This window comes from Pinus tabuliformis, chromosome 6, assembly GCF_031772625.1.
Source record: "Pinus tabuliformis cultivar Carrire ecotype Pingquan chromosome 6, CPIR1, whole genome shotgun sequence".
Lineage (NCBI taxonomy): Eukaryota > Viridiplantae > Streptophyta > Pinopsida > Pinales > Pinaceae > Pinus > Pinus tabuliformis.
In genome coordinates this window covers 1,987,998,743-1,988,020,779 of record NC_142292.1, presented here as the reverse complement: position 1 = coordinate 1,988,020,779, position 22,037 = coordinate 1,987,998,743, and the positions used below count along the sequence as shown (strand labels likewise).

Here is a 22,037-nt window from a genome sequence, read left to right as displayed (position 1 = left end):
GTGGTGCTGATCTCTGTTGTAGGAGCAACGGTCTACTCATAGTCAATTCCCTCTTGCTAACAGAACCATTTTGCAACCAACCCAGACTTGTACTTGTCAAGTGTGCCATCTACCTTGTCCTTAGCCTTGTATACCCATTTGCCACCAATGGGTTTCTTCCCTGCAGGAAACGTTATGAGATCACAACATAAGCCTTCTGCTGAGGCCCTCTCCCAACAGTTTTCTGATCAGCCAACCTCTTTCTTCAATGTTTCTTCATATGGCTCACCTTGCTATAGTGGCATATGTTCTTCTAACTTCTAGTTACATCTTCAACATTACATTCACCTTTCCTTTTTAACCATTTTCCCTTCCCATTGACATTGGTTGCAGAGGCCTGTTCTGAACCCTCTGTTTCACTATTGATATCGAACTATTTCTTCCAACTGTCCTATTGTAAGAGTGTAATGAATAGCTCATCAAAATTCAAGTCAACATTCGTATTCAGATTTATAAATTACCTAATGACTTTAGTTCAAATGTTGTGGTTCATGAATGGTTTTAATTCATAACTCTTAATATCTTTTCTTTTATTTTAGAAATATAAATATATTTTTTGTACTTGATGTATCCTTGCCATTTCCAGATACTGGGTTTTCAAAAATCTGGCTGGTACATATCCTGGTAACACAAATTTTAACCTTATAATTCCATTTTTAGTATTTTATTAGCATACACCATGTAATAGTTTTCAATAAAGTCCAAACAATTGACTCAGCATAGGTGAGAAGCCAATAATTGGTGACATCCTGCAAAAAATTGGTCAAAGTTCGCATTGCTCATTTCAATTGTGTGAACAAAGATTCCAACAGTGAAAACCATGACATACCAAAGATTCCAACAGTGAAAACCATGATATACATCACCATATACAAACAGTATACCATGCACTTGATTTTACCAATTGGGTTGTAGGATAAATTATACAAGCTCACAAAAGCTACTAAAAAGAAGATAAATCTGATTCAGCACAAATATTTGTTTCATAAAAGCAAATTAGTTTCAAATAAATTGAGGGCAGGCACAGGAAAAGTTGTGGCAGATAAACAGGTTGAATGGATGACAAATCAAAGGAACATGACTGAGAAGAAGCTTATAACCAGCAAAGGGGAAACTGATCCCCGGTAAAGACTCCAGCTGCTCAAACCTGCAGTGCTGTAACTGAACCAATAGGACAAGTTTGTTACTTTCCCTTTTGGGGGTAACAATATGTGACATCAACTTACTGGTACTGCTTCATTTAAGATAAAAACTAGCCCATCCCTAAGCAAATTTATTGCAGAAGTTTCTTCAATTCCTTAACCCATATGCCTTGTATGTATCCGTGCAACAGTGGGGAGTGACTATAGAACAGAACCAAATTCATAATACACAGCATCCAAAGATGAGAACAATTTTGCCATTTTACAAGAGTTTCAACATTGCTTACCAGCCTCTCGTTCAAATGTAGCCTTTTGCTCTTGATATACATCTGCATTTATGAGACACCAAAGCTTGAACATATGAGCAAAGAAATCTAGAGCATAGTAATCCAGCACCAATTAGCTATAAGTAGCCTCCCCTATCACATCTAAGCAATATATTGCAGAAAATGCAGACATGTCCAGAATTGATTGTATCCCCTATAAAGCAAATATGTAGATGGAATATCATGTAAGAACACTCAACTTGACTACCAAAATATTGTATGATTGAGCACAAGAAACGCAAGCATAACACCAGAAAAAACTAGTACACACTAGATAAACCCATACCGTCTAAAACCTAACATACCAGTTCCAAGGCTGACAGTAGAAATGAAAATCATTTACTTAACTGAAATCGCCACCATCCATTAGTTTCATGGCATCATCTGTGAGCTGATCAAAGATGGCTTTTGTTTCTGCTGGCATTTTCTCACGCCTGTTCTTACCACTTGATGCTCCCTTCATCCTCCGCAGAGCTTGCAGAACCTGTATCCTCCAGGCCCTTATTAAATTGTGGGAGAAACATAAGAGACAAGTTTGAACATATAATAATGCTAAACACAGAGCTTGGTTAGAGTCATACAGTCAAGAAACTCAGAGAATAAGATCTGAAAACATTGAAGATCATTTTATTCCACTACTCAGCATTATGATGGGAAATCAATGAAGAGGATTTTTCCAACCCGGCAGACAGTCATCTTTGTTGCACACATTTTGAAAGCCAAATCACAGAGTGACAAAATCAAAAATAATAGTTTGTGATGTTTCATACAATTTTGTATCCAGAGTCATTCCAGATAACTGCAGCAATGTGCACTATGAAGGCTAATCTAAAAGAGCAATAAGCCTTCGCGAAAGAAGATACAAGTATCCCAGTCACATCACTGAGTTCCGGTTTCCCATGCCTTGGATCTTAGGACTTGTAAACCTACTCACTGAAGTGCTGCTTCCAGGATCACACAAGCAAGCCCCTTGACCCCAAGTACTCTCCAAATGACATTATGAAACAGTAGATCAGCCCCTTCATATTAATTGATGACTCAGCTGAATAGTCTTCCTCTCTCCCCCTTACTCGACTTCAGCTTTGGCCTCTAGTTCAGCAAACCTCGACATCCTCTTTGAGTCTTTTATATTGTCATATCTTTCTTTCTGGCACTTTGTATGTACTTTTGTACTATTTTTTAGCTAGATATATAGTCCTTTTTAATCTGTTTTTGATAAAACACTAACAGGAGCTGCTTTTGGACTACCACAATATGTATTTATATTGGATGTACAAATTGAACACAATTGACAAATTTATAGTGATCTGTCACATGGGTTATGTTTAAATTTGACAACAATAAAATTCACCATAAAATGAGAACTAAAAATATATTAACATATGCAATTCAATTATATGTGTGTGTGTATTATTTCAAACATCAGAAATAAGATTCTAGAACAAACCAAGTAATTCCTTGCCATTTTTCCAAGGTTTGAAAACCTACAGGTAATAAGGTGACGAGCAACAAATTAACAAGCCGATGACAACCCTGGGTTTTTGACCAGCAAGAGCAACCAATAAGCATTTTAACCTACTGCAAGTATACATTAAACCAGCAATAAGGACATGTCTTCAATTCAACCGGGGACAGGGGTCCATATTTCATTTCAACCAATGAGTATGCATCCCAACATTCCAGCAAGGAAATGTATCCATTCAGCCATTTTCAGACTTTCAACAACAGAGCAAGCCAGACATTCATTTCAGCAGACTGCCCACAACAGAGCAAGGCAAAGGTTTATTTTAGCAAAATGCAGACAACAGAGGTTACACTGAGGAATGCATAACTAGTACTACCAGCATGGATCTAACATGAGCCGAGAGGGATCAAATTTCTTTAGGTGCAATTTTATTTTTGAGTGAAAAAAACAATGTGTAATATTTTATTGTTTAAATTGAATTTTTGAATATTATAGAGATTGCATAACATGTGTACTAATATTAATTCATATTAAAATATTTTATTAATAGTTCAAATTATATATTTTACTCTATACAACATTATAAATATGTATATATATATATGAAGTTGATATCACGTGTTACAATATTTTTGAAAAATATAAGGTTTAAACATCTTACTCACATTTTTTTTAATTTTTAATTACTTTACATGAAATTATATTAGATCATACGGACAACTAATTAAACATGCATAGCATATGATTTTTTTTCTTTTTTATTATAGCCGACATTGTTTTTCTATTTAGAGAATATTTTATTTTTACTTTATGAGAGATGGACATACTTACACATCACCTTCATACTGGGTTGTAGAATGAGCCTGTCCGCTCAAAAATTATTTACGTATCTAACCCTCCTCTTAATATTCAGCAAATTTTACATGATTTTTTTGTGCAGTTATGAATTCATGGAATTTCGAATTTCTTCCAGAAAAAGCGCCAAACCATGTGACTTAAATTGCGATCATTCTTTAGACACTAATAAACTTATGTTATCTTATCTTTATCTACTTAAGAATAGTCATGTAAAGGAGTGCAGGCACAGTTGGTACTTCATCTTTGCAGGCTCCTAGTGGACTAGTGATATAGCATATTCATTGGTTTCACAGTTCTTCTATGGTGATTGTGCAATCACAGTAACCCTCTGACACTGTGAATCAGTGGGAGAGTGTCGATGTAGTTTCAAACAATATGGAGATTGATGCTAGGTGGCCATAGGGACAAGCCAAGCTGAGACTCAAGGAGTCCAGCACTAATCCACAGATGAAGCCATGCTGGGATGTGATGGTGTGCTTGTCGAATAGACAGACCCAAACCTTGGGAGGGGTTTGAAATAGATAACAAGTTTAGTAGTTCAGGGCTCCATATTCCTTTGGAATGAAGCTCTGTCTTCTATCTCGGAATGTGCAGGGGATGATGGTCCTTAGTAAAAGCAAAATGTTCATGGTGTCGTGATTTTCCTTCAAGAGGTTAAATCAATAGGATTTGAGCTTCGGATTTGGATGAATTATTGTTGGAGTGGCCCATTCTGGTCCTTTGATCATTGCCAAGGGAGCATGGGTGTTGTGATAACTTTTTCTCCCTATTTGCAGAACTTTGTGGTGGTGCATGGATCATAACCTAAGGATAAATGTGTTTGGGTCACGCTCATGGTTAAAAATATCTTATTATCTTTTTGTGTTGAATCCTCCCAACCTTAGTTCAAAACGTGGTCAACTTTGGGACTAGATGAACCTCTCTTCCAGCTGACTAAATTGTTGGTAGTGATTTTAACATGGAAGAGTGGGAGGGTGATAATAATGTTAGAGTTGGAAATATTATTACTGGAGCTGAGCAGCAAGCATGGTCTAGACATACAATGAGACTACAGGTTTTTGACTCCAATTGGAAACAAAGTGGGGTTGATTATGGCAGTGCCATGGTTGGTTCACTTGGACCAATTTTGGGCAGGGTCATGATAGGATGTAGGCAAGACTTGAGAGGATATATGACCCAAGGACATTTCATTTTAGAGTAGGCATCTTCCAATTGATGTGTTGGTGGGATGTTACAGGGTCTAATCATCTTCCTAGTTAGACTCTCATTTTGGTGGTAACTCATGGGATTCAACACCATCGACTTTACCTAAGTTGAATGTGTCTCATTTGGACTCAGGAGCCCTTGTTGAAAGGCTTTGGAATCTTTCCTCCAAGGCCTTTGGATTCTTTGGTGGGAAGACGCTATATCCAGATTCCATACTATCAAACTAATGAGAGTGAGGTAGGAGGATGGCTTACAAGAGAGAAAAAGTCGAATGTCCTCATTTACAGTTGTAGGAGGTTCAACATAGACCTAAGAAGGTGTGCATTTTCCTTGAAGAGGATCTCCATAATGTATCCCTTCAAGAGGATGTTGTGTGGTTGGAGATGGTGGTTTGTAAGGGGGAGTATATACTATATATTGCCAAGGCTACTTGGGTTTTTTCTTGATTGTAGTGGATTCAAGAGGTAGATGAGAGCTTAGTTCTTGAAAAGAAATTGGCAAGACAATGTCCTTTGCATCGTGAGGCTTGTTCTCTTGTAGATGATCCAACTAACATAAGAGGTTTGTTCAAGTTGCATTTTCATTATATCTTTTCTCCTTATTCTTTGACAGATAGTATAGTCGACGCTAGGAATAATTGTTGTAAGGTTATTCCTTGTAAGGTCTCTCTTGGCCACTAGGGCAAGTCGCGCAAGGATTATTTGAAAGAAGGGCTTTCTTAAGCTCTTAGTGCTAGATGCCCTTTATTGTGAGTTATACAAGGCCATGTGGGACATGACTAACAATGACTTTTGTCAACTAGCAACTAAGATCTTCATTTTCAATCAATTGTCTAAATCACTTAACCTAAATCACTTAACTAAGGGTTGATCAAATTCAACCTCAAAAACATAGACAAGGATACTCTTGATGATTGGAGGCCAATTACCTTACTCAATGTGGCTTACGACATCATGGCAAAAAATTGTTTACTAGTTAGAGCTCAAATGTGAAAATCGCAGGTTTGCAAAGTTTGTTGACTAAAGGTGTGCTAGATATACCAATTTTGAGAGGGAAACCAATGCTATTGGTTTCTCAACGGCTCATTTACTCTTCCATGGATCCACAATTCCTTTAACTGGTGGATCAATTAATGCAATAAAATTTACTACTGACCTAACTTCAATGAATCCTTGAATTTCTAAAGCCCCACCAAATTCTTGCTTATGACAGCCCTTATTATGTTTTAACTGTTATCTTAGGACTTAAGCCCAATTGATTGTCATTATTAAAAGAAATAATGAGATGGATAAGAAAACCCATGCAAGATTATCGTCTCATGCACAATTCTGAATCACTGAAAGGAGTGAGTGATCCTCCTCAAACTCTTCCACTTCAATTACTTTTCTTTCTGTTATTTCAAAAGTTGTTGCTTTAGCTTTAGCCACTCTAATTTCACTTCTCATCGAAGAGGGTGGCATCTTCTTTTGGGAATATTAGCTATTCATAACATGATATCAGGTAATTTGATCACCATCGCTCTAAACAAGCATGAAGCTCATGCCTGCACATTTTTGCATAGGCCCATTCGAATATGTGCTTAATCCATGGAGACTCAAATGATGTATATGCAAGCGTGATAATTTATGTGTTTTCCTATATTTCAATAAAACAAATTTTCATGTATGATTCTAGTCAAAAGTATGCAATGCTTTCCATTATGTTTGATAATAGTTAAAACACATGAAGACAAGAAGCTAGCATTACAGTTAAATGGATGTTCACTCGTCGCCCGTCTCAGCGTCTTTGCAAAGCCCGTGGAAAACCTAAATGCGGCATCCTAGCAAAGTCTAGAAAACATCGTCTGTGGAATGCGGCGTTTGTGCAAAGTTTGGAAAACAGCATCTCTATGGAATGCGGCGTCTCTGCAAACCTGAAACAGCTTTAACGTTTTAGAAACTGGCAGCAGCGAACCCTTCTGCTTTAACATTTTCGAGCGACTTAACGTTTTAGAAACCGGCGACAGCAACCCTAAACGAAATCATAAATCGCCAAAAACACAAGAAGCTCGCCGCAATCACAGACTCACGAGTCAAACTGGCGTTGACCACGAGTCAAACTCGGTCAACGCGAGTTTGACTCACAGAGTTTTGACTCGAGACTTTTGTATGCCGAGCCGATTTATGCTCACAAGTAATCGCGATCACTCGGTGATTCATGTTACACTAGTTTCTACCAATGTTTTAAAAATCGGTTGGTTTGAACAACTAACTAGTCAAACCGGCCAGTTAGCTAGCCCACCGGGTCAAACCAACACGAAAACCCGGTTTGACCCTTCATTTCGCCCAAAAAAGGGAAAAAAAACGGTCCTAACCGGTCGATTCCATCCTAAATCGGTCGTTAGCTGCCAAGGCTGCGAAGGACCCACGCAACACGGTTTTCCAAAGTTTGTAGGGTGTTTTGGAGGGAAAATAAGGGTTCTTTCCCTCCAAAAGCACCCTCTCCGGGCCTTTAAAAGGAGCTCAACCCCATCATTTGTCTCACACATCTCATTTGGAGTTTTTGTGAGTTTAATTGAGAGCTTGGAGAGTGTTGAGTTTTTGCTGGAGTAGTGGAACAGCAAAGAGTTTAAGCTAATTAGTAGTCATCATGCCTCCAAAAGCCAAGGATACTGCATGGGCTCATTGTGATATGAATGATGGCAAAATGATCTTCAAATATTGCCAAAAATCTATTGTGGGGGTATTAACAGGTTCAAGCAACACTTGGTTGGGATAGGAGGCCATGTAAAGCCATGTGGAGCACCAAATGACTTAATAGAGCATTTTAGGGCAGGATACCTTCAGAAGTTTGAGACTCAAGTCACTGAACCAATAGAGAAGTTTCTGACTCAAGCAGTTGCAAAGTTTGGGAGTCGAGACTCAACCAACTGAGTTTGATCATGATGACTCATGAGAAGTTTCAAGTGATAATGCTGATCACTATTATCATATATGTAGACTTGTAGTAGGTCAGTGGCCCCATAGTTTGTAGGCTTTGTTTTTGCACTCTAGAGGCCATTTAGAGCCTCATTGCTTATGTATTTTTTCGATGATATGTATTGCACTCGGTGCCAATTTGATATATTCACCTTTACATGGTAGTATATAAATGAGCAATCTTTGCATATTTTGTCTCTATTGGCTTGGAATCATTGTTTTAAATCTTAAAAATAGTTTTTTTCATTAAAATTTAGTTATTTAATGTTTTTTCCTTAAACCAGTTTGTTTAGAACTGACCAGTTCCGGTTTGAAACTCGGTTCATTAGGTGGACCAGTCCGGTCACCAATTCCAATTTTTAAAACATTGGTTTCTACAGACATGACTCTTCATGAAAGGGTACTTCCTAACTATATATATAGGGCTCTCTCTCCCAATTGTATCATCATTCTTACTCATACATTTAATATATATGCTTCTATCCTAAATGGAGATCTACATATTCCAAGTTTTCTAGAGTATTTAACTTGAAGAATGAACTTTGTTCGTTTCAATTCACATGTCGTTAGAGCATCAAAGTGACCAGCTCCTAACAGTTCCAAAGCAAAGGCACCCCTGACCTATCCGATTACCTCTCAATTCCATACGAGCAGCGAAAGATCTATTCAGAGTTTTTTTTATTTTGACCTCTGATGCTAGGAGTATCTCTCACTCCTACAGTGCCTCAAGAATCATATGGCTGTACCAACTGTTGGTTCCAAGGGGCTTCCATAGTGAACCAATGCCTAGCTACGTTGATGCTTATAGCTCAGGCAGACACTCCTACATAGGCCTAGGAGTCTCGGCACTGAAAAGCTGCCTAATGCACCCTTGAACCTTAGTAATTTCTTTTATATACATTAAAAAATAAATAAATAAATGTGAGTTTAATCTAATCCAATGAAAAAGGTTATTTGCATTAGTATATAAAATGAATCTCAACCATCGATCTCAAGTGAGGCAAGATCTAATCCCAGTGATTAATCACATTTGGAGTTTAGGGTTGTGGATTCAGTCATAATTGAACCTTACAAAAGAAGGGCTAGGCCAAGGGAAAAGACACAACAACACACATGAGCACAAGGCAGTCAGAGAGGAACACACAGGAGCACAAGGCAGTGAGAGAGGCATTTCAGTGGTGGTTGGAGAAGGAATCCTACACTAGTGTGTTGGGTCTGAGGAAGGTGCCAAGAGGGCGACGAGGAGATCTAGATCAGATAAGTCTAGGGCTTGATCTGCTGGATCTGATTCAGATTGTTATATGTATATTCCTCAGTTTAGGCCATTTTCCTAGTAAGGGAACCCAAGTAAGTTCTGATTAATAAAATAAAGAGCTGTTGATTGGGCAGTAATTGGTGTGCACACGTCTATATAAGATTGGTTAATTTAACGTGATTCTGCTGAATATATTTTGTTTATGATAAGACTTCAGCTTTGTTTTTATTCAATAGACATAAGTCTGCTAGGCATTAATTGCAAGCTTGCTGGGTTCCGAAATTAAGAAGTTTGCCTCTCTTACCATCAGTCATCAGACTGAAGCGCCCTTCACATCTTTTGCTCCCTTGCTAGATCTTCCTATCTCACTCATTCTTTCTTGGGAGGCTAGGCTATTGATTATTTTGTATCGTGCCCACTGCCATGGTCTTTTATGTGTGGGTTGCAGCAGCACTACCATTTGTTTCTTTCTTTCCTTATGTTATTTTCAGCATTATTTTCTACGAGCTGTGCTTGCACTCCCACATTGTATTCATATTAATTGTACTCTTCTTCAGTCCCATTTACCTACTTTTGTGTTCATTTGTGGGATAATAATAAAATGATCTTATCTTATCTTATTATCTGCTAACTTGCACCTTCCACTTATCACCTTTTACAAGCAGCAACTGCAATTTCACTTTGGCCAACTATAAGGTCTCTCTGGCAAATCTTTTCCCCATTTTTATAGGCATCATCACTAATTAAACTGGAGTTATAACATTCTAGTTTTTCGCAATATTCCTCATCCACTCCCCATTCCACTTCTATTTCTGATGTGGCATAAAGACTTCCTCCTCCACCTCCTATTCTGCACCTACTCATGATGTTGTGACTTGTATTATGTTTATATCTAGGGTTATAATTTTGGTTACTTTTAAAGTTTTCTCATGGTAGTTTAGCTTATAGTTTCATTCATTTTATGCTTTTACCTTCTAATTTATAGGAGATGTTTTGGCACTTCTGTATCTCACTACTAGATTGTACTTCTGAGTCCCAGTAACTCAAGCATCCCTTTGATTTCCTGAAGATATGAAGGCATTTCATCCACTTGGCTCTTTAATTAATGCACAAATGTCTGTACATGTGAGAGACAACCGCGTGTAGTTAAGTTTTGTGTTTAAAGCAGAAAAAAAGAACGAGAGATAATAAATAGGCAGAATTCAGGAGAATGATTCTAAACAGATTCAAACAAGGGAAGACAAATTCAAAAGTAAAGTTAAATATGCCATTAAATAGTTAATCTTGTAATAAAACAAGAATGATGAAGGTACTGGATATAATGTTTTCAATGCATTTTATCTGTACTCCTTTTGACTTGCAATGAAAGAGAATAATTAGAAAGAATAGGAAAAAAAAAACTATACTGTTTCTCCAGGTTGAAGTGCATTAGCTATACGCCTCTTGATTTTACTTATTTCTTCAGGTGAAAGATCATCATCATCTTCACTTTCTTGAATAGATTGTTTCAAGTGCTCCTCTGCAAAACGACTGTCCACCTCCACGCTATCAAGCCAAGCATCCTAGTTCACACATGTAACATATTGCACATTTCATCAATAGAAAAGTAAATAATCATGAAATACAGCATAGCAAAATATTTTATTCCACGTATGAGGCATAAGTAACAAATACATGATTCCCTCAAAAACAATGGCAGTAATCAATATAACTTAGAAGAAGCCATATTATAGAAATATTGTAGAAAAGACCTTAATATCATTGCCATTTCCATACTCCACATAGTTCCCTTCTGAATCGAAATAACCCTCCTCTCTCTCTTGTTTCAAATTGAATGGCTCAATTTTGATCCCATCATCCTCCAGATTCTCCTCGTCCTGCAAAACTCTCACCCGTAATAAAAGTGCACTTGTCATGCAAAAATAAAACTCCATTTATAACATTGTAATATTATGACTTGTTCTCAACAATGAATATTTTCAGCATGTACATTCAATAGAAAAAACAGAAAATAAAATACTGGTTTAAAATCATTTAACTGCCCGTTTCCTAATAATCAGTGAAAGAGTCCGATCCATGAACTGGAAATATACTTGCATCTGCTTATTGCCATAGTATTTCAATAAATGTTGAACTATTACAGCCACAAAGTTATTTATTGGAGTATCGGAAACATGCAAAGCTTCATGCCAAGAGCCAAACTCAAATGTCCAATACATATTGCAGTTATTAAAGCATTTAAACACTCAAGGCTCACAATCTCACATTGAATTATATAGCCCTACTTCCATAAGTTGTGCTATTAAAGTCCTATGCAAATCATTTAAACGAGATTATATCAAAGTGCCCTACTGCTACATGAACCAGTTTACTATCAATCAGGAAAATCTTGAACACATATTTCATTTCAACACAAATCATTTAAACAAGATTGTATCAAAATGTCCTACATGTATATCCCTTCTACATGAACCAGTTTACTTTCAGTCATGAAATATTTCATTTCACAGAAAACACACAGTATAACTTCAAAGCTCAACAGTCAACAGATCCACCAATTGTTGATTTGGGGTAGCATCGGATGTGCTCTAGCCATAAAAAATTGGTGGAGAGGCTAAAGCACATGAGATCTCCAAGACCCAAAAATGGTTTGGGAAAATTCTGCCCGGTGAAAGAGATATTAAAATAATTAATATTTTTAATGGGTTCCTAAGTCTAAACTTAAGAAAATAAAAATATTAGTGGGTATTAATATAAAACTGGGTTAGAAGGTTCTAAATCACATGGATCAAGCCAAATGCAATCTTAGCCGTTGATTAGAGATATAGTCTCGATCGTTGAAGACTCAACAGAAAAAGTATAAGAGGAGGCTTGAGAGTCAGTTGGAGATACACCAAAGTAAAGTCAGTTTGATTTTCTAGAGCGGGATTTGCTAAGAGAAATCAGACTAGTGATCAGTTGCAGCGAGGGCAGTGAGTGCATGGCAGAGAGAGACAGAGATAGTGTCGGAAGACCAGCGCAGAGGCAGAGAGGCAGACGCAAAGCCAAAGGAAGCCACGTAGAGGCCAGCAGGGACTGCGCAGAGGGCCAGCGTGAGCCACGCAGAGACTGCAGAAGTGAGGCAGAGGGCCAAAGAGGTTGCGCAGAGCCTCAGAGGGCTGACGCAGAGGGTTTCAGGCTGACGCAGAGGCCAAGAGGGCTGACGCAGTGCCTCAAAGAGGCATTGGAGAGGGTTTCATGGAGCAGACTTTTAGAATATCTGCTTCCAAAGTGAGTTTGGCACCCAGTTGTACTCAGAAAAGTTGCATAATAATAAAACCCTCAGAACTGTTGCAACGGTTTTCCCAAGTTGGGTTTTTCCAGGGATGATTGTCCAAAAATAACAGTGTCCTTGTGTGTTTGTCAATTTCTTTCAGTTGTTGATCTATAAATGGTTGAGACTGAATTGTGTTTATTTCAGTGTTTATATGGTTAAATAACTTGTTCAGTAATTAACAAGTAGGAGAAATAAACCAGATAAGCGCAAAAAAATTTCTAACGAGTTAGACTTAGAAATTTCAACATGGTATCAAAGCATTGCAGATCACAAGAGAGCTGAAGGCACTAGCTCAGTCAGAGAATTTGCAACAAAAACAGTTGTCCCGAGTGACAAAAGTTGTTCCTAAGAATAAAGTAGCAGAGAAGGGTTGACGCAGATGGCCAGCGTCATCAATTCGAGTCAGAGAAGGGGCCGGCACAGAAGCAGATAGAGGCAGAAGAGGCTCACGAAGAGCCACATCGTCATGCTCATCCAAGCAGGAGTGACGCAGTTGGCTAGTGGAGCGATTCCGCCATTGTCGAGATTGCGCAGAGCCTAGAGGCTCAGTTCTTGAATTGTTGGGGCATTAGGAAGCTGTGGGCAGATTGTAGAGTGTGAAGCTAGTGGGGTGTTGTTGTTGTTGAGGCAGAGAACAGTATCGAACGGGACAAAGCCAAGGTAGAAGGAAGTCGCTACCTAGGCGGATTTCTAGCCAAAGAAATCCATATCAGTGTAGCAGGAGCAAAGGAGATCATAGGGATGCGATTCGACTGTTGGCAGAAGGATTTCCAAGAGGGAAATCGAGACCCAAAGGGAGACTAAGAGAAGACTTCCAAAAGGGAAGTAAAGACTCAGAGGAGTCGAGAAAAAGAGCAGAGATGGCCATGAACGGACTAAGGGATCGGGACAGGCTGGACGGGGCATCCAACTTTGTGATATGGAAGGCTAAGATCCAGTCTGTTCTAGATAGACATCGCATCAAGGCCTTGGCCTTGAGAACCGTGGCTATCCCAGTTGACCCAGCTGATATCGAAAAGTACGAGGATGCGATGGCCAAGGCAAAGTGCATAATCCTTGATGGGGTCAAGGATCATATATTTTAGTATATTGCCGAGAAGAAAACGGCAAAGGAAATGTGGGACACCTTAACGACATTGTATCAAGGCGCTTCCGTGCAAAGGAAGATGCTACTAGAGAATCAACTGCGGTCGTATCAAATGCAGAAGGGGCAGCAGGTAGATCACTTCCTCAATAGGTTGCAGGAGATTTGGGACCAACTGAATTCCATAGGGGCCACGCCAGATCAGGAGTTGATGGTGAGGACCGCCCTGAACACAGTCTCCGAGGAATGGGAGGCATTCGTCCAAAGCATTTTGAGCAGAGCGAATCTTTCAGATTGGGAAGAACTGTGGGCAGCTCTTCGCCAAGAAGAGATCAGACGGCTAACCCAGGTAGGAAGTAGTGGCAAAGGAGCCTGGGTCAAGAAAGAGGAGGAAGAGGATGCGACTCTAGCATCTACGGGGTAGCAAGGGAAGAGGAAGGAAAAGGACCTCTCAAAGATTAAGTGCTTCAACTGTGGGGCACTGAGCCATTATGCAACCCAGTGTCCTAGGAAGAAGAATAAGGGAGAGGCATCTGACTCCAAGGCAGCACCAGCGAAGGCTGAAAAAGGAGGTAGAGGATGATGACGATTGTGCCATGAGTGCTCATGTACCTCTAGAGAAGAGGTGGGGAGACATCAAGTTGTAGTCATGAGAACTACAGGAGATGTGGGGAAGGATCCTTAAGGTACCCAAATTCTTGGATCATATCCGGCTACAGGAGCCCCAAAGAGACAGTCGCAGGATGGTGGATGTCAATAGAAGCGGATGCGGATGGAGCGGCAGAGAGTGCTAGAGTGCAGTAGAGTCCCTGGCAGCGCAGAGAGAGTTGCAGCATGTTGACCACTACGTGTCAACGACCCATAGAAGTACACCCCCTTTCTTTGCAAAAGGAATAGCACCCAATCGACATGTCCATGTCGTTCAGCGATCATCATCAACATGATCATCATGTATAATGTAAACCCATTCTGCATGTGTATAATGTAAATAATCTCAGCAGATCCGTGTCATGTATGTAATTGCCTAGGTAAACTTACTTTTCTAGTGATGATCTACATTCCGGGAGGTTTTTTGTCTCACTGATCCATTCTCGAATGGTCGACAGAGTTTTCTTTCAACCTTACCCCAAAGCTGGAATGGATTTTATCACTGGGATCTTAGGCGAGTCCTAGTGTTATAGATCAAGTCTATGTTAAAGTGATTTGGAAATAATTCTAACTATTTGGTTAGGTTATTTTATTACAAATTGTTTGGTCTATTGGATTATATTTGTGTTGCATAAATGGGTAGTCTGTGAGGGTCTTTTTCAGATGGGTTTTCCCCCTTATGATGTAAAAGATATGAAAATAATGATGTAAAGTGTCTTGAAGGCTAGAAAAATAAAATTATCCCCTCATAGGTTAATTAATTAAATTTTTTGGCCAAAAATTAATTAAAATCCTAAGCCAGAAATTTAATTAATTCTAGCTCCTAGGTAAATTTAAATTTTCCAAAAGCAAAATTCGTTGGTCCTTAAAATTCAAATTTTAAAAGGTCCCAAGACTAAAGTAAATTAATTATTTTGCTAAATTTTAAGCCTTTGGTCCCTGGGGTTTAGGTCAAAGTCAAATTTTTGAGGAAAAAAATTTTGAGTTAATTAAAATGCATTTAATTGAAAAATTCGAATTTCCTCAAGAACTTAAAATTTTGACGGATGAGATTAAAAGAAATTTTAATCCTCATCAACAACCGAAATTGCTTTGACAAGGATCACTTGAACTAGTCGTTGGAAGATTTATCTTTAAATAGGAGGTCATTTGTCAATTGATCCATCCAATCTCTGGATCGTGTACTAAGCTCTCAAACTCTCTTGTATACTTTTTTGAATTAATGCAAAAGTCTTTGGGGTCGTAACCCACCCTGGGGGTTGATCCAAGTGACCCTCGCATATTGCCTATAAATGCTCTTTTTGATGATCATGTTCGGCTCCTATCGCATAGGTAGAAGGTGACCAGATGCATCCAAGGAATATCTAAAAGGGGGAGGCAATTAATCATAATGCTAATGGATGCTAGAAACTATGGGACACCAGTGTACCAACATCAAGGATGAACCAAAGAACTAGTGGACACAATGGACTCCAATGAGCAGTAGGCCAAGTATGGATATCGATCTCCTCCCTTTGTAGTATCGACTAGGCTCTAAATGCGATGCATGAGAGAGACAAGGCCAAACACTGTCTCGTGCCAAAAGGGATAAATTCCAAACTCTGCAAGAATGGTGGGTTAAGAGACTAACTGCTTGCACCTATTGATGCAGCGAAGAAGGGTGATCTCAACTCTCTCTGCTAAAGACCAATTTGACTCTAATAACCCTAGGCCTAAAACGTAACCTCAAAACCATACAAAAAAGTGGGTTAAACTAGAGCATTCAGGAGTGACATATTGGACAATATGTCCTGTAAGTGGTTCTAGAAACATCGCCTCTCAAGAAGAGCAAGGGAACAATATCCTTTGCTAACTCAGGGCTATAGTGCATGGTGTAATCTGAAATGAGGGCCCATGAAGAGTACCCCCAAGTAGGTGTATCTACTAGTATAGATCCATCTCAACCACGAATCTACCAAGCGCCAACAAGGATCAAATCTTTTGATATGCAAACCTCTTTTACAGTGCAAGATTTGAAACTTGGCCTTTTATCAATCCTCGATCTATGTTTGTTTTATATAGATATATACCATTTATTAATAATAATATTTTTTGAATGCCACAGATAAATTTTATGTTAAGCATTGAGTGAATTATTGTTTATTATAAAGTAACAAAGGTTTTTTAGTTTTAATTACTTATTTTTGGGCATTGAGTGTTAGAAAATTATATATTACGAAGCAATGGAACACATAAAATATTGCAGAAATATAAACAGAGAAAACGTATAAAACAAGAGAGACACAGATATACGTGGTTCACCCAGTTTGGGCTACATCCACAGAGAAACAACCAATCCTTCCTTTTATATTATCCAGCGAACTGAAGAGATACAACCTACAGCAGATCCGTTGTAACACCCTCTTCGCTCTCAATCTCCTCTCTCTTTCTCACTCAAATACAGATCTACATAGACGCAATACAATTTCCTCATATATAGTGAGGGGGTTGCCTTCTAGGGCAAAAAACCCTAAATTTAACATAACTTCTATCGTCAGATCTCCACCTAATGAACGGCCCAAATTGACTAGAAATTACTATATTTTTACAAGGCAATTTTACATCTATTCTTAGCTTCGGGGGCACTGCCCCCGAAACCCCCCGCCAGGGGGAAGCTCCCCAAAGGTCACAGTCGCCCCCCCTGGACCCCCCCTACAGCGAATATTTTTCGGGCGGTGTTGCCGCCCCATTTCAAACTGGGGTCCAATGTGGCAATACCTTTGAATACAGAAGATAATCAGGCTCCACACCCAACATTGAGATATTTTATTATGGTCAATATATATATATAGACCATAATAAAGTTTCTGTATTCAGGCTTCTGTGATCCATAATGAATTGAGAAAAGGCTTTTGTGATCCATAATAAAGTTCATAATGAAATATATTAATTAACATGGATATTCCAATAATTTTTTTAAGTTCTATATTGAATATTTAGAAAATTAGAAGGCAAATATAAGATTTTATTTTTCATTTTTTTCCTTTTAATTCTTTTATCTCTCTAAAGAAATTATATTATTAACATAGATATCGAATATTTTATTTATGGCTCCATGAGTGAAAGTGAACTATTTTGACCACATCTCCTTCATACTGGGTTGTAATATTAATAAAAGATCACGTGTCAACTCCATGTTGAGCATGGAAAAAAACACAAATCGCTCTCATATTGGGCTGTAAAATGCGCCTCTTGACCCAACAAGTGATCTCAATCCCCTTCCCTCCGAAGAAGTGGTGATCAAAGACTGTCTTCTTCAATACATTGAAGATTGTGACCTTCGTTTCACCCAAATTGGTTGTTAGTTGTCGAATGTCACAAAAGAGGGCAAGGGCATCCAACTGTCTTTGTAACTGCTCAAGGGAGGAGGCTAGAAGAACCACGTCATCAACGAAAAGAAGGGTAGGTATCAAGACATGGCGAAGTAGACAACCATCTCCCTCATGGATGTATTCATGCTGAAAGGACTCTAGCTCATCAATATAGATCCCAAACGATGTGAGGGACAAGGGACAACCTTGTTTAACCCCAATGGTGCTCCTGATAAAATTTGATAATCCATAAGTTGTTCAAAGACGACCCATAACTTACTTGTAAAGGTGCATGAAAGTAGTCAATGAAGTATCTAATATACCAATATCTCTGAGTCTCTAGAATAAAGCCTTGTGAGTGGCAGAGTAAAAAGCTTTCCAAAAGTCTACAAAACAACAATAGAATTTCAAAGACCAATGTCTTTCCTCCTCAATAATGGCCCAAAGTGTAAGAATATGGTCAATGTATTGGTACTTAGGTCAGAATCCAACCACTAAGAACCAATAGAAGACCCCACCTAGAGGGTTGATTAAGGCAATGTTCTCTAACAAACAAATAGCTACCTAGGGATATCAATCCCTCCTAGAGGTAGAATCTCCAAAGATCTAAACTTGGTGTAGAAACGAGACCAACTAAAATATGGCCTCCAAGCATAACCATTGGACCACAAGTTATACCTAAATAATGGGATGGGGAACCATCCATTTTCATCAAATGATGGATATGAGTTTTGCCAATCAAATTCACATTTAGAGTCATGTTTCATGTGGGCATACATCACAACAAGATTCCCTCTATATTTAGTTATGTTCATCATGCTAGAGGTGATAAAGATGTTTCGTTGGTGCCTTCTTTCTTGTTAGTGATATTGTTTTGATTGCATGTGATTAGATAATTGCAGCATTGGTTTTGAGAATCAAGAAGCACGGATTGAGATGGTAACACATTGATGCATGAGATTGGAATTATTTATGCATTCAAAAGCAAAGTGTGAGGCATGAGTATTCCTAATCAAACATAAAAATATATATGAAAGCCCGAGATTCACAGATCATGTAGAGCGTAAGTTCTAATAGGTGATAATCCTAAATATGCATTGAATTACAAAGAAAATGGTATCGAAGTTCTTTTCATCTACCAAAATAAATCCTTCTTTTGATGTAATACTGTAACATTAGTGTCCCATATTTGAGATAAGAAGCATATTTAAAACCTTTTAGAAGTACACTAACATGATTTGAGTCAACCAAGCCCTATGGTAGTTATGCAAACTTCAAAGAGGCTTCAGATATAACGATCTAGACATATTGGTTTAAGGTTTTGGAACTTTACAAAGCCTACTGAACCAAAACGTAAAAGAAAGTTCGAAACCTAGTTGCTCTTGACAAAATCTTCGTAGCTTAGCTAGCCTTAATAAAGTCTTTATAGCCTAGTTTGTCTTGATCACCAATGATTGGTTTTAAAAATATTTGTAATAAAGAGGTCAAGTGATAGAATCACATTGAAGATAGTTTGTGTTAAATGGTTTTATAAGGGGCATTGCAATTGTTATAATTGTAAAATTGTTATGAGGGGAGGAGAGATTGCATAGTCGTAAATCTAGCCCACCTGAAATTGAATAGGTGGGCTAGAGTCAAATTTTGTTTGGAGTTAGAGAAAATTTGTCCATAGTTTTTCAACAATTTCCAAGAGTCTAGTTACAAGTTCTAGTTTTGAGCCAACTTGTGAACTTAGGGATCAGTTGATTTTTGACTAGTTTAAATTGCCTAAAAACAATGCCACTTTAAAACTCCTTTCATTGCGTGTGTGCAGGTGGGTGGGATGGGGGGGGGCTTTATCTTCTACCATTCAGGTTTCTATGCTTCCCTACCTCTCCTCTAACAAGGGAAGACCAGAAGTCATTTTTCAAACTATGGATTTGGTGGAAGATTTGCACGTGCAATGTTGCCAAGTGTTAGATAGAAACAAGTTTTTCGGATGGTTCTCAACTTCACCAAGATAATCCAGAGTTATGTGTAGCAAACAAGGGCAAGTAAAAGTCATTTTACAAGTTCTAGAGTTGATGGGGACAGCATGTCCAAACACTTCTTTTCAAGGTTGCCTTTTTGTATGGAGAAAGGAGCGCAGAATAAAATTAGGATTCTACATAAGGTCACTTATGTTGTGAACCCCAACATTTCCCCTGACATTCAGAAAATCTGGGAGTATCTCCACATGTCCCCAAAACATGACTTCCTTTTCTAGTGTCCCCCATCTCGAAAACTTGATTAAACATTGATAAAAGTAGAAGAAATGTAGAATATTATAGGATAATTTTATTAGTGTCCAACAAAAAGGCCACAAAAATAGGCAAAAATAGTACCGATGCATAGTGGGAGTGCACAAAAGGGCTCCTAGATAAAGATGTGATATAGACAAGTTTTTATTGTGCCCGTAGCTAAGGATATTATCAGATGGCTTCAATAAGCTACGACTGGGATAAGTTCTGATTACTATTAATTGGGCAGTTCTTTTTTTCTCTATTGAGGTTTTCCCCTCTATAAAGCTTGTGTTATTGTTTGGGATGTGCTTGCATTGAATACCAGAAATAACCGGTGTGTGATTAGCTATACTTGTGTGGGATTACAGGCTCTGTTATACTCCGACGTATGTATCGGTTAGTTTTGAGTTATTCGTAGTCGCTGATTTTCCTTCATAAAGGATGCTTGTCAATTTAATAGCCAACATGAACCTTGGGAATAAAAATGAACTGGGAAACTTTATAAAAGATTATCAACCAAATCTTAAAAACCTAACACCTTATCATCAAATTTTCTATTAAGTTATAAAGAAAATTCGATTCTCCATTTTTATTCTAAGAATTCTGAAGACCAATTATTAAAGGACGTTTAAAAATAAACATAATCATCAACAAACCTCCTCGTATTCCTCCTCGGCTTCGCCTATGTCGTCGAGGACTGAGGTGTCCCGTGCATTCAGTAACTCCTCGGCCCTGTCCCTGCGTCGAGCGGCACGTCTCGTAGCGGCCAATCGAGGATCCGTAGCCTTAAGAGGACCTTCCGCACTTCCATTCTCGGCATCATCAATCTCATTTCCCGTTTTCTGCTTCTTGCCCTTGGGAAACCTCGGCTTCTTCTGCCTGCAATTATCAAAACCGCATCCCCTTAGTTCAAACTCGAGAAACTCTGTACAAGGGTTTTCCAAATTAGGGCTTTGGGGCATCAGAAAATCTGCATGAGGTTTTTAAGTTACGATTATGTGGTAGTAACATACCTTGGGGTTTCATCTATGTCCGGGTCGACTCCCTCCCAAGCTTCGAGATTCTGGCGACGGGTTTTTGAAGGCTCCATGATCTCTGTGTGCTTGTTTGGTTCCTGTTGTTGCCGGGCGCAGAGTAATTTTGCCGTCAAAGAATCAATCGCCTATGGCCAGAGCTACTTTGCATCCGAATGTGTACCAACGATTTTTTATCGTTATTTGCAACCGCCCTGACATCTCTGCGTACTTCATTTTATAGTTTTTGTTGGATGAACTGACATCTCTGCGTACTTCATTTTATAATTTTTGTTGGATGAACTGACTTTGATGGGCGCAGTCGGGAAGCTTCCAGTATTTATACTTATCCATGCACTCACTCTTTGAACAGGTTGGAATTTCAAATCAAACTTACAACGGATTGGGATATCAAAACTAATGTTTTGTAATTTTTTTTAATTGATTTTTTGAGTTTGACCAACAAATGCTTTATCCGGGGTATTTGATTATCAAATTTTATGTTTATAATATAATACAATTTTAAGAGTGAGTTATGCGTATGTGTAATTGATAATGTGTAATTTATTTTATTTTATTTTTTAAAAAAGGGATTTTCTAGTTATAATAATATATAAAATATAAATTTTTATATATTATTATTATTATTTAATTTTAAGGTTATAGTCAAATTAGACATTAAATTGGTGTATGATTTGATTATTAAATTTTCTTATATAGGAAAAAAAGAATTTCCAGTTATAATAACGCACATAAAATTTGTAAGAGTGAGTTATGTGTATTTCTAATTTTATATATAACACACATAAAATTTGTAAGAGTGAGTTATGTGTATTTCTAATTTATATATATAACACACATAAAATTTGTAAGAGTGAGTTATGTGTATTTCTAATTTATATATATATATATATTATTTTTAATAAAAGGTTTTAATGATAGTAATATATGCACACACTTGTTTTTAAGATGATGAGTGACATGTATATGTGTGTTTGTGGGGATGTGACACATAAACACTATTCACTCATCCCCAACAAGGTGACTATTGTGATACAAGGGAGGGTGACACTAAGGTCCCATGAACATGGGTGGTGTAACACAAAGCCTTTGTGTT

At 38.1% G+C, this 22,037-nt stretch overlaps 1 protein-coding gene across 3 annotated transcripts in view; it reads right to left on the bottom strand.

The window, feature by feature from the left end:
- LOC149267195 (CD2-binding protein-like protein) overlaps nucleotides 1-21,284 on the bottom strand; it is a 134,683-nt gene extending 113,399 nt beyond the window's left edge. Inside the window, exons 1-6 of one of the 3 annotated variants that reach the window (XR_016260651.1) lie at nucleotides 20,921-21,284; nucleotides 20,564-20,786; nucleotides 11,000-11,125; nucleotides 10,655-10,810; nucleotides 1,856-1,991; nucleotides 1,469-1,510 (exon numbers count right to left, since the gene is read on the bottom strand). Coding sequence is in view for 2 of the 3 variants with exons in the window: in XM_089431881.1 (XP_089288007.1) it covers nucleotides 1,469-1,510; nucleotides 1,856-1,991; nucleotides 10,655-10,810; nucleotides 11,000-11,125; nucleotides 20,564-20,786; nucleotides 20,921-20,997 (760 nt within the window). In the remaining variant the exon portion in view is untranslated. The remainder of the gene's footprint in view (nucleotides 1-1,468; nucleotides 1,511-1,855; nucleotides 1,992-10,654; nucleotides 10,811-10,999; nucleotides 11,126-20,563; nucleotides 20,787-20,920) is intronic. The other 2 variants (XM_089431881.1, XM_089431889.1) reach the window with 2 other exon arrangements.
- Between the last annotated feature and the right edge of the window lie 753 nt (nucleotides 21,285-22,037).